The 14255-nt window shown below is 39.3% G+C and overlaps 1 protein-coding gene across 12 annotated transcripts in view; it reads right to left on the minus strand.

Annotated features, from left to right (window-relative positions):
• CDC14A (cell division cycle 14A) overlaps positions 1 to 14255 on the minus strand; it is a 292061-nt gene that overhangs the window by 241826 nt on the left and 35980 nt on the right. For 11 of the 12 annotated variants that reach the window (XR_005361147.1, XR_005361148.1, XR_005361146.1 and 8 more), the window contains one exon: positions 7344 to 7436. Coding sequence is in view for 9 of the 12 variants with exons in the window: in XM_038541205.1 (XP_038397133.1) it covers positions 7344 to 7436 (93 nt within the window). In the remaining 3 variants the exon portion in view is untranslated. Of the gene's footprint in view, positions 1 to 7343; positions 7437 to 14255 lie in introns of those variants that run through there. The other variant, XM_038541210.1, reaches the window with a different exon arrangement.

The raw sequence follows: 14255 nt of genomic DNA on the forward strand, positions 1-14255 counted from the left end.
AGAAGAGACTGATACTTTTCAACTTTTAATGGCCCAAAAACAAGAAACAGGTTTTCAAAACACCAACTATTCAAAAGTTAATAAACCTACAAATAAATACAGTAAAAATAAATCTCATTAGTCAAAAAATGATTAGTAAAACAATGAGGTATCATTTTCACCAATTAGATTTCTATATCTTTAATGTCTATACCCAATATGCAAAGACACTGGAGACATCGTATAGTGCCAAATTTAGTACAGACTTACTTTAATATGGTAATATGCTCCAAGAACCTAAAAAATGGTTAGGGGCACCTGGGAGGCTCAATGGGCTCAATCCACAAAAAGAAACACTCATAATACCAAACGATATTCGTCACATTATAAGAAAATACTGCAAAGGAATCTAAAATGTTAAAAAAAAATTAAAAAAAACAATGGTATGCCCTCTAAATGGAATATTATTTGGTCATCTAAGTAGCAAAAAAGGCAAAACATATGCAGGCCAAATGAAAAAAGGTTCACAAAACTACACTGCAATTTATACTTAAGTGAATATTCAGGTTTAGAATGATGTTATTGCAGGAGAATTTTTCTACTTCTACAATGTGGTTATGCCACTTTTTAAATTAAAAAAAAAAAACTAGTTTCAAATAAATTCACCGAATTACCCCCTTTTCAAACTAGATATTTAAAATATATTAATCATTTCCCAACCTCTCCACCCCCCCCCCCAAGAAAACATCTTCTCCTCCATGCACCTCCACTTACCCTCTCAATATCCCTTCACCAAATTAGCCTACTGGGGTTGGCCATCACTGATCCCTCCCTCTCCTCAGGTTTGACCCTGGTCCCCAAACACCCTCCCCAGAAGAATAACAAGAGTTATTCACCTTAGCATCCTCAACTCCCAGAACAAGGCCTCATGTATAAGGGCTAGAAAAACACTTGTTGATTTATATATTTATCCAATTTGGCTCCTATTGCACATTTTTCTCAATTATTTATTACTCATCTGTCCCCCATTTTAAGCCAGGCATTCATTCTTTTCTCTATGTTTCATTTTTTTTGTATTCCCCAGAGCCCACTACAGTGCTGGGTCAAGCTCATCTGAGCTAAATAAATATTTACTGAACTAAAGAATGCCTGAATACACAACTCAAAAATGAGAAATTTGCTTAGTTCAGACAGTTTCTACCTTTAAAATGCAAATAACATCCTAAAAGAAAATCTCACACCACACCTTCCAGTGATTTAAGCAATCAAAAGATTAACAACCATCTGAGTATCACTGAGCCAAGGAAGGATGTAAATGTAAAATAGGGTGGAAAGAAAGGCACAGGCTTCAGCTCTTGGGGAAGTCAGACAATAGCTCAGAAAACTTTCTGGAAGGACACACAACTTTTCTGCCTAGACCCACCAGCCATTCCTAAATGCTTAAAATGCCAAGGCACTGCCCCGGGACACCTTCATGATCATGACCTCCCCTTCAGTCCTCACCACAACTATGTTAGGTGGGGTGTTATTATCTCTATTTTAAAAATGGAAAAAACAGGAATTTGTATGAGTTAAATAGCTTGCTCAAGACATAAAACTAACAAGTGAATTCGAGGGTGAACCCGTGGCTCTGCTCAAGCCGCTGCTCTCAACCACTGTGCCAGGTGGAGAATGGCTTCTTTGCAATTAGTAGTAGACTTAGAGATAGAATATAACTACTAAGGCGTTAAGTGTAGTCTACAGAATAAATAGCAGACACAGACATGATTACAAAGTCTACAAACCCTCGCCTTGTCATCTCTAATTCAGACATGACATCTGGCTCAGCCCAGTTCCAGTTAATCCATAATTAGACCCCTTATTAGCAATGTGAGGACTTAACAAGTGGGTTAAAGAAAACACATTGCAGTTACAGCCTCTGCTTAAGCACCCTCTGCATATCTGGGGGCGGGGGGAGAAATCTTAATTCTTTAACTCTGAACTTCATTTTCTAAGCTAAACCATCATACGTATTGTAACATCTCACACATATTATTTTTCCAATCCTCCAGTCATCATGGGCCTGATACAAATCCTCCTTGACCTCTTTATCATAGTTCTGTGAACTGAAAGCAAGATAGTAACTTGTGAGGATTTGGTCTTTAAGCATGTAGCAAGAAGCTAATTAATTCATGCTTATAATATCTTAGGGCCTATTTTCTTCAAACTCACGTGAGAGTACTGTAGTTGCCACTAAGATCCCAGCATCCTGACCCCTAACGCCAACAATGCACTGAGTATTATCCTAGAAGGGAAACACCTTCCCAACAAAGTTAATCACTTCTTAAAATCTGTGCCCTTCATCTCAAGAAGTATAATGTCACAGCTTAGGTATAAAGTGATACTTCATCAGTAGGGACTTCCCTGAAATGGTGCCTGTCATCTATCTGTTCAGTGTCACGGTGATCTCCAGTGGCTACATCATTCTAGCAACCCCAGCTTTAGAATCACCCACAGAGAAGGGTTTGTGGATTTCCTACTGAACATGATGTTCTATATTTTATCACCTTCTTAATACTCATGACAGTTCTATGAGATAAAATGTATAAAGGCTCTTCCCTACTTAGAGATAAGAAAATAGAAACACAAGCTTGTGTGACATACTTAAAGTCCTGATCTAATGGAGAAAACACAGGCAAAGCCCTGACTCTGTAAGTGCATGTTTGGCACAAGATGTCAAACTCAAAAGCAAAATATGATAGCTGCAGAATGATAGCTGCAGAATAATATGAATGTACCTAATACTACTGAGCTGTACACTTAAAAAAGTTAAGACTCATCCCAAGAAAAAAAAATGTTTTTGCCACTATGTACGGTGACAAATGTTAACTGAACTTATCATGGTGATCATTTTTCAATACATACACATATTAAATCATTACATTGTACACCTGAAAATAATGTTATATCAGTTAAACTTCAATTTAAAAAATAATTAAAAAGAAAGAAGTGGCTAAGACAGTAAATTTTATATGCGTGTATTTTACCACAATTTTTTTAATTGGGAGGGAAAAAGGTTTTTCCAAAAAAAAAAAAAAGGCAAAGTAATGATGTGACTTTGGGTAGCAGGTACCGCCCTTGGACTCTGATCCCTGCTTTAATTCTGCATCTTTAAAGGCCATAGTTGGCTTGGTCAAAATTACAACATTCTGGTAATGAGGAAGAAACCATGTTACAGTTTATGTCCAATTTGATCACTTTCAGTTTCCCTCTAAAGTTACCTAAAGGAAGTCACCTTCCTTCCTTCTGCATTCATTGCGTAGATACTCATGGAGCACCTACTATGTGCAGGGCATGGTTCAAAGCTGATGTTCAGCATCCAAAAACCAAAATAGTTGCATTATCAGTTGCTAAGTAGTGTGGCCTGCAGCATCCCATGCCCCTCCACGCTGGCCACCTCATCTCTTCCCTGGGACACCCCCGTCCCTGGACTTCCCCATGACTCAGCATAACAGGAAGGCTCCATGGTGGCGAGCTTCCAATTCAACTGGTGAATGCCTGGGCCTAACCCCTTGTTAAGTGTTTTATCACCTCCCAGACACAGCAACGAACAGAATAGACAGGGTTCCTACCCTCTAGTCTAGAAAAGAGATAATAAACAACTAAATACATAAACAAATCAGATCATTTCAAAGAGTAGAGTGCTGTAAAGAAAACAAAATGACAATGGACTAGAGGGTGACTGGGCTGAGGGGAGCAGAGCAAAACTTGAGAGGAAGTCTCTCTGAGGAAGTGACATTACAAGGAATCAGGAATGCAAAGGTCTCAGGTAAAAACACTCCAGGGAGAACAGAAATGTCAAGGCCTTCTGGTGGGAATAAGCTTGAGATTCTCACGGTTAGAAGGCCAGTGTGATAGGGGCATCTTGAGCAAGGAGAATACAGAGGTAGACAGGGCCAGATCAGGGAGGATCTTACTGGCATTGGTAAGGAGGTTGAATTCAATGCCAAGAACAGTGAGCAAGCACTAGACAAATTTGAAACAGGGCCATGAATGATCTAATTTATATTTTTAAAAGATCACTCTGACAATTGTGTGGCAACTCTGATTAAACAAAAGCAAGAGTGAAAAAGGAAACAAGTGTACGATGCTCCGGTGGTAACCCAGGTGGACAGCCACAGTGGCTGGAGCTATTGGACAACAAGAGATGGAAAGAAGTATTCTGACTCAATATATGTTTTAGAGGCAGAGCTGACCACACCTACTGACAAGTCTAATGTGGGATGGCGAAACAGGAAGAATGAAAATGACTGCTATCCTTGTTTGTTTCAGCAAGCCACTGATGGTGGTCCACTTACTAAACAGGCAATGACTGTGGCAATAAACAGGTTCAAGGAGAGAAGGAATAAAAGCCTGTATTGTCACAATAAGCATGAGATATCATTTAGATTATATAATGTGGAGATACAAACATGTAGTTGGATATTTGACCTTAATAACAGGAAGTTTCCCCCAGAAAATTATGGCTTATCCAAACAGCAACATTTAATACATGTATAACTTCAAATGCAAATGACTGACTCTCTTCTTACAAAACTTGTGCCGACAATTAAGTGCATATACACAACACGAAGTAAGACACACAATTCTCTTTAAGGAAAGAATACAATTCTTGGCTTTCATTTTTATTAAGTATTATGTCAAAAAGCCTCCTGGGGAATGCATTTCCAAAACTGGGAAAAAAATCAATTTGGAAATGAATAATACAAGAATAATTACTTTACATCGCTTCTCCGGACTGTAATGAGCGTGTAAGGCAAGCTCGTGCTGCCCTCAGCACTTCTTCAACCCTGCTGAGACTGCTTTCCCGTCATTTGGTTGCATTAAAGTGGTGGAAACTTCTGTACTAGATGTATTTTATCCCAAGCTCAATGCGTCTATTGTGACCTAACTTCGTTTTAAAACTCTAGAGGTGTCATGATGAAATTAAGGATGAAACCAGAAACGGAAAGAACAAGCATTAAGAAGGAAAGAAGAGAGGGGAGGCAAGAGGGCAGGGAAGGAGGGAAGGAGAGGCGAGAGCAGCAGATGACCTCTTCCTGACGGCAATGCCTCATGACCGAGGACTCCCGGAGACGATGCTCATGCAACATCACAAAACCCCTCGGGAAAGACACGCCTGGTAAATGGCTGGAATCCAGAGGTTATTACCAGCTCTCCATATTCTAAATAGTGTCAATTATCAGTTTCAAATGAGTAATAATTAGTGCAAAGCGAAAACTAAGCACTTCAGCTTACCAGCGCTTCACCGAACCTTCCTGCCAACAGCCAGCTTTTCGTGGATGCTTTTCAAATACAAGCAACAGTCTGGCTGGCACTACAAATAATCCTCGTGTCCTCCGGATTGGAAGGAAACTTAGAGGTCATTATATCCAACCCTATCGTTTTACAGATAAGGAAACTAAATAAAGCAAAGAGAGATAAAGTGGCTTACCCATCATCCCAGAGCCACTTCGGGATGAAAAAATGTTTTTCTGATTCTTAGTCAGGATCCTTGATCATGATCATACCATGCTGCTTACAGAGTGAGAAAGACAAGTGCCACCAGGGATGGCCCCAGGCTTTACCAGAGCTACATCAGAGGGGGAAAAGACGGGCAGAGCTGGACATTTCAGCCCTGGAAACAAGGCCCCAGCCTGCAGGGAGGCTGTCCACCACCTGCCACCATGCTCAGCCTACACCCTACAACAGCTGACAGTCTTTCCAATGCCACCCCTGGGCTTTTTCTCCCAGAGCTATTGGTTTTATGTGGCAGACTGGGATGTACAGTCAAGATCTTCAGAGGAAGGCCCTTGAAAGGTCACACAGCAGTGTGCTGCCAAGCCTCAGAGCAGCATAGACCCTCCCCAAGGACGACGAGAAAGGACACCTCTCTCCCCTGCCTTCAGACCGGCATATTCCTAAGTAGATCCCACACGTCCCTAAAAAGCTATTAGAGGTTACAAATGAGTTTGAGTCCTGATGGCTTCTGCCTTCCAAGTTTTTGCCCAATCCCAGTATATATAGAAAATTCTAAAAATAGTCACACCAAAACTCTGTACCACATTCACATGGAACTCACACTTATATCTTAGTACTTACAGAGAACAAAAGTTCCAATCAAGATTATTTTAGGAAAGTCTTGTCCATCATTAGGAAGTTGTAATATATGCAGCATTTATATTTGGTTTGCCTACTGCAAACACATGTATACATTAATAAATGGGTTGATAAAAAAATAATAATAACCCTCCCTCCATGCAATCTATGATTTCCTCTTTTGCAAAAAAGAAACACCTTAACAGTCTTTAAAAGTCTTACACTAGGGGCACCTGGGTGGCTCAATGGTTGAGCATCTGCCTTTGGCTCAGGGTATGATCCTGGGGTCCTGGGATGGAATCCCGCATCAGGCTCCCCACAGGGAGCCTACTACTCCCTCTGCTTATGTCTCTGCCTTTCTCTCTGTCTCTCTCATAAATAAATAAATATAAACTTAAAAAAAATTTTTTTCCACTCTACTGGGGCACCTGGGTGGTTCAGTGGGTTAAGTATCCATCTCTTGATTTTGGCTCAGGTCATGATCATAGGGTTGTGGGGCTGGGCCTAGCATGGAACCTGCTTAAGATTCTCTCTCTCCTCATCCCTCTGCCCTCCTTTCACCCCTCTCTCTTGAAAAAAAAATGAATCTTCCCCTATAGAGGTGACCTGGTGGCTCAGTCCATTATGTGTCCAACTCTTGATCTCAGCTTAAGTCTTGATCTCAGGGTTGTAAATTCAAGCTCCATGCTGGGCATGGAGCCTACTTAACAACTAAATAAATAAAAATAAAAATATTCCACTATGTATCTTTTCTCTAGAAATATTCTTTCTGGATAGTCTCTTTTAAAAAAACATCTATACAGGGATGCCTGGGTGGCTCAGCAGTTAAGCATCTACCTTCAGCTCAGGTCATGATCCCAAAGTCCCAGGATTGAGTCCCACAATGGGCTCCCTGCATGGAACCTGCTTCTCCCTCTGCCTATGCCTCTGCCTCTGTGTGTGTGTGTCTCTCATGAATAAATGAGTAAAATCTTTTTAAAATATTAATTAATTAATTAATTAATTAATTAAACACCCATACAACTGTGGAATCCAAGCTACCCATTGCAGTTCTAAGATTCTCTCATAACCTGGGGGTTAAACAGCCCATGGATAGTAGTTCACACTTTCGGTCCCACATCCATTCCCAGGGTGCTAGGAATTTTCCCAGTCTCTCAAATCCCCTAAAAGAGTGGCCTGGATTTTATTTGACAGTGTTAGTACTCCATTGGCCTGATTATAGAAAATAATCATGAAAAAGTACTTACGGCATAAGCACCTATCAAAAATGCTGCATTTGCCCTTTTCCGTTGATCAAAACAGGTGTAGTGCACTATTTTCTTTCTTGATAAACTGTATGACTAAAAAGAGGGAATAAAAAGAGTGTAACCATAGAGACAATGCTAAAACATGCAGAAGATAAACATCATCAACTTCCAAGATGTGTCACAATCAGTGGAATCTACCAAATTTCATTTCTACAGCATTTGTTCATGAGCTTGTAAAGGGTGGAGGGTTCCTTTTCACAGCCCAATCATGATGCAGATTTGACAATAGAACAAATATTTCTCTCCAAGAAGGGAGACATACAATGGGAAATAGTTAAATTATTGCCATCTTTATTAGTGGGAACATTTTTGAAGATTTACTCTAAATCTTTTATGTAAAGTCTATTCATCTTTTTTCTTTTTAATTTTTATTATAAAGTATAGTTGACATACGATGTTTTATTAGTTTCAGGTGTACAACATAGTATTCCACAATACTATAGATTAGTCATTGTTCACCATGGTAAGTATAGTCACCATACAACATTATTACAACTTCATTGATTATGTTTCCTATGCTATACTTTTCATCTCCGTGACTTATTTTATAACTGAAAGTCTGCACCTCTTTATCCACTTCATCTATTTCACTCATCCTCCCACATCCCTCCTCCCTGGCAGTCACCAGTTTATTCTCTGTATTTGTAAGTCTGAGGGCTTTTTGTTATTTGTTTGTTCATTTGTTTTGTTTTTTAGATTCCACATGTAAGTGAAATCATATGGTATTTGTCTTTCTCTAACTTATTTTACTTAGCACAATACTCTCTAAGTTTATCCATGTTGACACAAATGGCAAGTCCTTTTTTAAAGACTGAGTAATAATTTATCCTTGCTCTTTTCCTATGCTATATCCACTCCCAGAATAGTCATCTGTACTTTTGATATTTTAGTTTATTTTTAAGTGTGTCAATCAATCTATTGATCATATTATACTAATATTAACAGAGCATCAATACTTAATATTTTCTTTCTAGAATGTTCTATTAAAAAAATCCCTTTCACTTATCTGAAAATAAATAGTTAATGGGAAAAGATGAATCATCAAAAGGCCAGAAACAGCAAACATCTTAATACAATAACCATATATTACATTCATGGATTCAAACAGTTATTAAGCACCTGCTATATGCCATGCAATATGCTGCATGCTCAAGTATTAACTAAATCCAAAAATTAGCAACTTGGTATGCTGTATACATGCTGAACATGAAAAAAAAATACATAAGTAAAAAGATCTAAGATGAAATCAAAGTATCAATCAAACTCAAATATACATAAAACAATGAGAACACTGATGCAACTATATGAAATCTGCTCAACTTCCTCATATTTCAAAAGTTACAGCATTTTGACAAATGTTTTTCAAAATACAGAAACATAGCTACCTTTTAACATTTGTCTATAAATTCAAACAGACTGTAAAAGTAGTTTTTATGCCTTACACATTGAGACCACAACCCACAGGACACCTGCTTTTATAGCACATTTACAAATGTAAGAAACCTCAACTACCTACCCTTCTTCATTAACTCTATTTTCTACAAGGAAAAGAAACTCTTTCAACTCTGATGGCTATTCTACATGAAACTGCAACACTCTGGCTTTAATGTAACCACAGAAAAGTAGCTATAGGTATTCCAGCAATGAACCTGGAAACTCTCACCATCCCTTTAGGCATTTCCTTCCTAAGCAAGAATCACATATTCTGGAGTGCCTGGGTAGCTCAGTTGGTTAAGCATCTGCCTTCAGCTTGGTCATGATCCCAAGGTCCTGGGATAGAGCCCCAATATCAGGCTCCTTGCTCAGCAGGGAGTCTGCTTCTTCTTCTCCCTCTCCTTCTGCCCCTCTCCCCACCCCCACTCCTGCTCTCTTTTTCTCTCTCAAATAGATTTTTATTTTTCTTCAAGATTTATTTATTTATTTATACATGAGAGACACAGAGAGAGAGGCAGAGAGACAGGGAGAGGGAGAAACAGGCTCTCACAGGGAGCCCGATATGGGATTCGATTCCGGATCCTGAGATCACACCCTGAGTCAAAGGCAGACGCTCAACCGCTGAGCCACCCAGACATCCCTAAATAAAATATTAATTTTAAAAAAAATCACGTGTTCTGAAAATGGCATTGCTCTCTTAAACTGAATTTTATTTGTTTTTTAAAGATTTTATTTATTCATGAGAGACACAGAGGCAGAGACCCAGGCAGAGGGAGAAGCAGGCTCCATGCAGGGAGCCCGATATGGGACTCGATCTGGGGTCCCCAGGATCACACCCTGGGCTGAAGGCGGTGCTAAACCGTTGGGCCACCGGGGCTGCCCTAAACTGAACTTAAAGAGTTTGCCTCAAAGTGGGTCTCATTACCAAAGTCCTTATTTCCAGACTGACTTATGAAAATATCCCTATGAAATAAAGCTTTAAAAATACATTTTATTCTGGAAAGCTCCTGGGTAGCTCAGCGGTTGAGCTGCTGCCTTCGGTTTAGGGCATGGTCCAAGTCCTGGAATCAAGTCCCACATCAAAAATAAAGAGCCTGATTCTCCCTCTGCCTATGTCTCTGCCTCTCTCTGTGAAGGATAAATAAATAAAATCTTTTAAAAAAAATACATTTTATTCAATTCAGTTCAGTCAATGCACTAAAGTTATCTAAAGACTTCAGGATCACTATCAATGGTACTGTCAACTGTCTCCTTTTTTTCTCAATTTGTTGTTTGTTTTTTTAAGATTGATTGATTGATTGATTGATTTTTGAGAGAAAGAGCACACAAGCACAGGTGGGAGGGAGAAAAGAAGAGAGGCAGACTCCCCATTGAGCATGGAGCCCCCTGTGGGGCTCCACCTCATGACCCTGAGATGCTCAGTGGAGAATTGGCTTGAGATTCTCTTCCTCTGCCCCTCCCCTGCTCATTCCCTTTCTCTAATAAATAAATAAATAAGTCTTAAAAAAAAAAAAATAGAGTCGGATGTAAAACTGACTGAGCCACCCAGATGCCCCGGCTTCTTCAATTTGAAACCATTGTCTCCTAGACATTTCCTTTTGTTATTTTATTATTTGTTTGTTGGTCTGTTAGTTTATTTTTGTCACTTATTGTTCTCCATCAATAAGTTAGGCTTGATTTACTGAAAGGAGAGTCAAGGCCTTTAAAGCCTAAGCATATTTTGTGGTATAAGACTGCCTTAAACAGGCCAGCCCCCACAAACATGAGTCATGCTGAGCATAAGGACCCAGCTCTTCTGGCTCCCAGCCTCTCAATAATTACATTTCCCTGCTCCCTAAAACACCTATGGAGAAGAAAATATCCACAACTGATTCAGAAGTTTGGATTGTCTGTTTTGATGCCCTTTTCCACTAAGAATTTAGATTTCACAACAAACTGTTGCTATCATTTAATGATGTGGAATTAAACTTATTTTATAAATCCACTGGGACAAACTCATAATGCTGTGCTTTTGTCACCAAGAGTCTTTTGGGTTGTTTTCAAACATTTTGCATTTGCTTGGTTTTTGTTTTTCTTACTCTTATTCTAAAGTATATGGAGGGGATCCCTGGGTGGCTCAGTGGTTTGGCACCTGCCTTTGGCCCAGGGCGTGATCCTGGAGCCCCCGGATCGAGTCCCGCATCGGACTTCCTGCGTGGAGCCTGCTTCTCCCTTTGCCTGTGTCTGTGCCTCTCTCTCTCTCTCTCTCTCTCTCTCTCTCTCTCTGTCTATCATGAATAAATAAAATCTTTAAAAAATATATTTAAAAAAATAAAGTATATGGAATATTCTTTAGTATATGTTGCAGAGACCATCCTGCAACAGAAACTGTGAAGCTACAGGATGAAATTCTAAAGGAAACTTTCTTTTCACTATAAACCTACAAATTTGGGGGGATCCCAGGGTGGCTCAGCGGTTGGTTTAACACCGCCTTCAGCCCAGGGCCTGATCCTGGAGACCCAGGATCGAGTCCCATGTCAAGCTCCCTATGTGGAGCCTGCTTCTCTCTCTGCCTGTGTCTCTGCCTCTCTCTCTCTGTCTCTCATGAATAAATAAAACCTTTTAAAAATAAATAAATTTTAAGTAAATATAGTACAAATTAAACTTTTAAGGACTTTAGAAGAATTTTTAAACCTTACAAGCTTTCAGAATGACATCAGATAAAGAATATTCTCACAAAATACACCTACAAATCTTAACTATTTTAGAATATCTATTAGAAGCTGCCTATAGGATAGAAACCATTTTTTTTAACATTCATCACCATGTATAATTATAAAATCTTTTTCTTGTGACGAGAACCTTTAAGCAACTTTCTCTTAGCAACTTTCAGATATACAATGTAGTATTATTAACTATGACCATAATGCTGTACATTATAATAACTGGCTTTTTAACTACAGCTTTCTGATTTTTAGGAAATTTTTAAGCTCCTAGTATTTACCTCACTTAGATGTTTTGGGACTTCAATTGTTTTTCTCAATTACATCTCAAAAACATTACAGTAAAGCAACGATCTGCTTAGTGAAGCTTGGCCAATATCTCCCAGGTCAGAACACATAGGTTAAGTTATCACTCAAGTAATCAACACTAATTCACAATAAACGATCATAGAGAAAAATCTTATGTCTCACTGGCCTTTGTCCTAATTTCCTTCCTGGCCACAGCCAAGCTTCCCTCTTATAGATCATCTTGCCCCAGTCTTATACCAGCAATGCTTTTGGAACATAGCAGATATTCTGATACTGGAATGAAAACTTTCAAGAAGGGGCACTTGGGTGGCTCAGTGGTTGAGCAGCTGCCTTTGGCTCAAGTAGTGATCCCAGGGTCCTGGGATCAAGTCCCGCATCAGACTCCCTGCAGGGTGCCTGCTTTTCCCTCTGCTTATGTCTCTGCCTCTCTCTGTGTGTCTCTCATCAATAAATAAATAAAATCTCAAAAAAAAAAAAAAAATCCCAAGGATGGGGTGTGTGGCTGCCTCAGTCGGTAAAGCATGAAACTCTCGATCTCAGGATTGTGAGTTTAAACCCCACGTTGGGTGTAGAGATTACTTACAAATAAAAAAAATGTTTTAAAAAATGACCTACTACATATTAAAGCACTCCAAGAGAAACAATACTATCCATTGGCTAGTATTGTTGACTCAAGTACCTTTAGAGAAACATCCTTGAAGAAAGATCTTCAAGATCTTTCCCGGAGGAACTTCCACAGAGGAAGAGAAAAGCACAGTTGTCTACAGACAAGAGGACTCTATTTTATGAAGAAGCCCAGTAGATATTTTCTCAGATTTGCCCTAACACCAAGAGCCTCCAAACTGAACTGCATCTTCCTTACTTTGGCCCAATTCCTCTGTGGTTGGGTGTGCTGACTAGACCCTTCAAGGAGACCACTTGCAGAGGCACCTGGGTGGCTAAGTCAGTGAAGTGTCAGCCTTCACTCCAGTCATGATCTCAGGGTTCTCAGGGTTCTGGGATTGAGCCCTGAATCCAGCTCCTTGCTGATACAGGCCTTGCCTCTGCCTCTCTCCCTGCTTGTTCTCTCTCTCTCTAATAAATAAATAAAATTGTTTAAATTAAAAAAAAAAAAGGAGAGCAAAAAAAAAGGAGAGCACTTGCAAAGTTAGACCATCAACTCTGGCTTCAGTGAGCTATCTGCTCTATTCCAGATACTTTTTGCTATACATGAGAAGTTCAGAGATTACAAAAACACTGTGTACAATAGCAAAGTAAAGTTAGAAACTGGTAAAACAAATTAACATAGACTTAAATATAAAGCGGAGGATATCACAGAAGGAATACTAAGACCTCTGGACTACTTGCATGCTCTGCAGCACGCTTGCATATGACCAATTACAAATGATAACCTGTAGCCCCTATCCACATATATTTTAGATTTCTATCTAGAAACTAGTCCTAGCCTTCAGAACCTTCTAAGCCTAAGTGGACATAGCCAGCCCTCTATAATAACCACAGCTAACATTTATTACTACATTCCATCATTTCCTAAAGCATAGAAACATACCAGAGGGGTCCAATTTGACCTGACACAGTGTGACTCCCAAACCAGAAGTCCTGGGCAAGGCTTAAGTACCATGAGAATTCTGTGTCTCTCTTTTACCAACAGAACAAGAGCCAGGACCCAGAGAGGGCCTGGCTTATCACATTAGGCCAATATTTCCTATATCAGATCACAGAGTTGAGTTCTTTCAGCAAGTATGGTAGATGGAAGAAATCCAGAACTCTCTCACTGAGTTTGATAGTTTGTGTAAATCGCAATTATAAGGACACAAGTTTCATGGTTCAAAATTTAAATAATTCTCAGGCCAATACGGGTGCCTGGCTGGCTCAGTCAGTGGAGCATGTGACTCTTGGTATCGGGGTTGTGGGTTTATGCCCTGTGGTGGGTATAAAGATTACTTAAAAATAGAAATCTTCCTTAAAAAAAAAAAGAAAGAAATGAACATGAATTTTAAAAAATAATTGGCCGAATTAGTTAATACTACTAAAACTTTTCAGAAATAAAAAACAATTATCAATCTAAATTATATTGTTATTCTATTTCATCCTGTTAATAGAGTGGTTGAGCGTAACCTAGAGGGCTTATTAAAATACAGATTGCTGGGCCTGAGATTTTTATTTCTAACAAGTTCCTCAATGATGTTCATGTTGCTGGTCCAGGGACAGAACACTGTTACCTGCTATGCCACTGCACAAAAATGTAACTGGGTCACCCCTGGAAATGTTTTATATGGCTCCTAAAACACGTCCATTTGGTTAGGTAGCCCCCAAAGACATATTTAAATTATCTTAGGAACTCCAAATCATGCCATATGCCTTTTAAAAGCATGTTATAAAAAACACATTTCCCCAGATTCCTCAG

The sequence above is a fragment of the Canis lupus genome, chromosome 6, assembly GCF_011100685.1.
Source record: "Canis lupus familiaris isolate Mischka breed German Shepherd chromosome 6, alternate assembly UU_Cfam_GSD_1.0, whole genome shotgun sequence".
Classification (NCBI taxonomy): domain Eukaryota; kingdom Metazoa; phylum Chordata; class Mammalia; order Carnivora; family Canidae; genus Canis; species Canis lupus.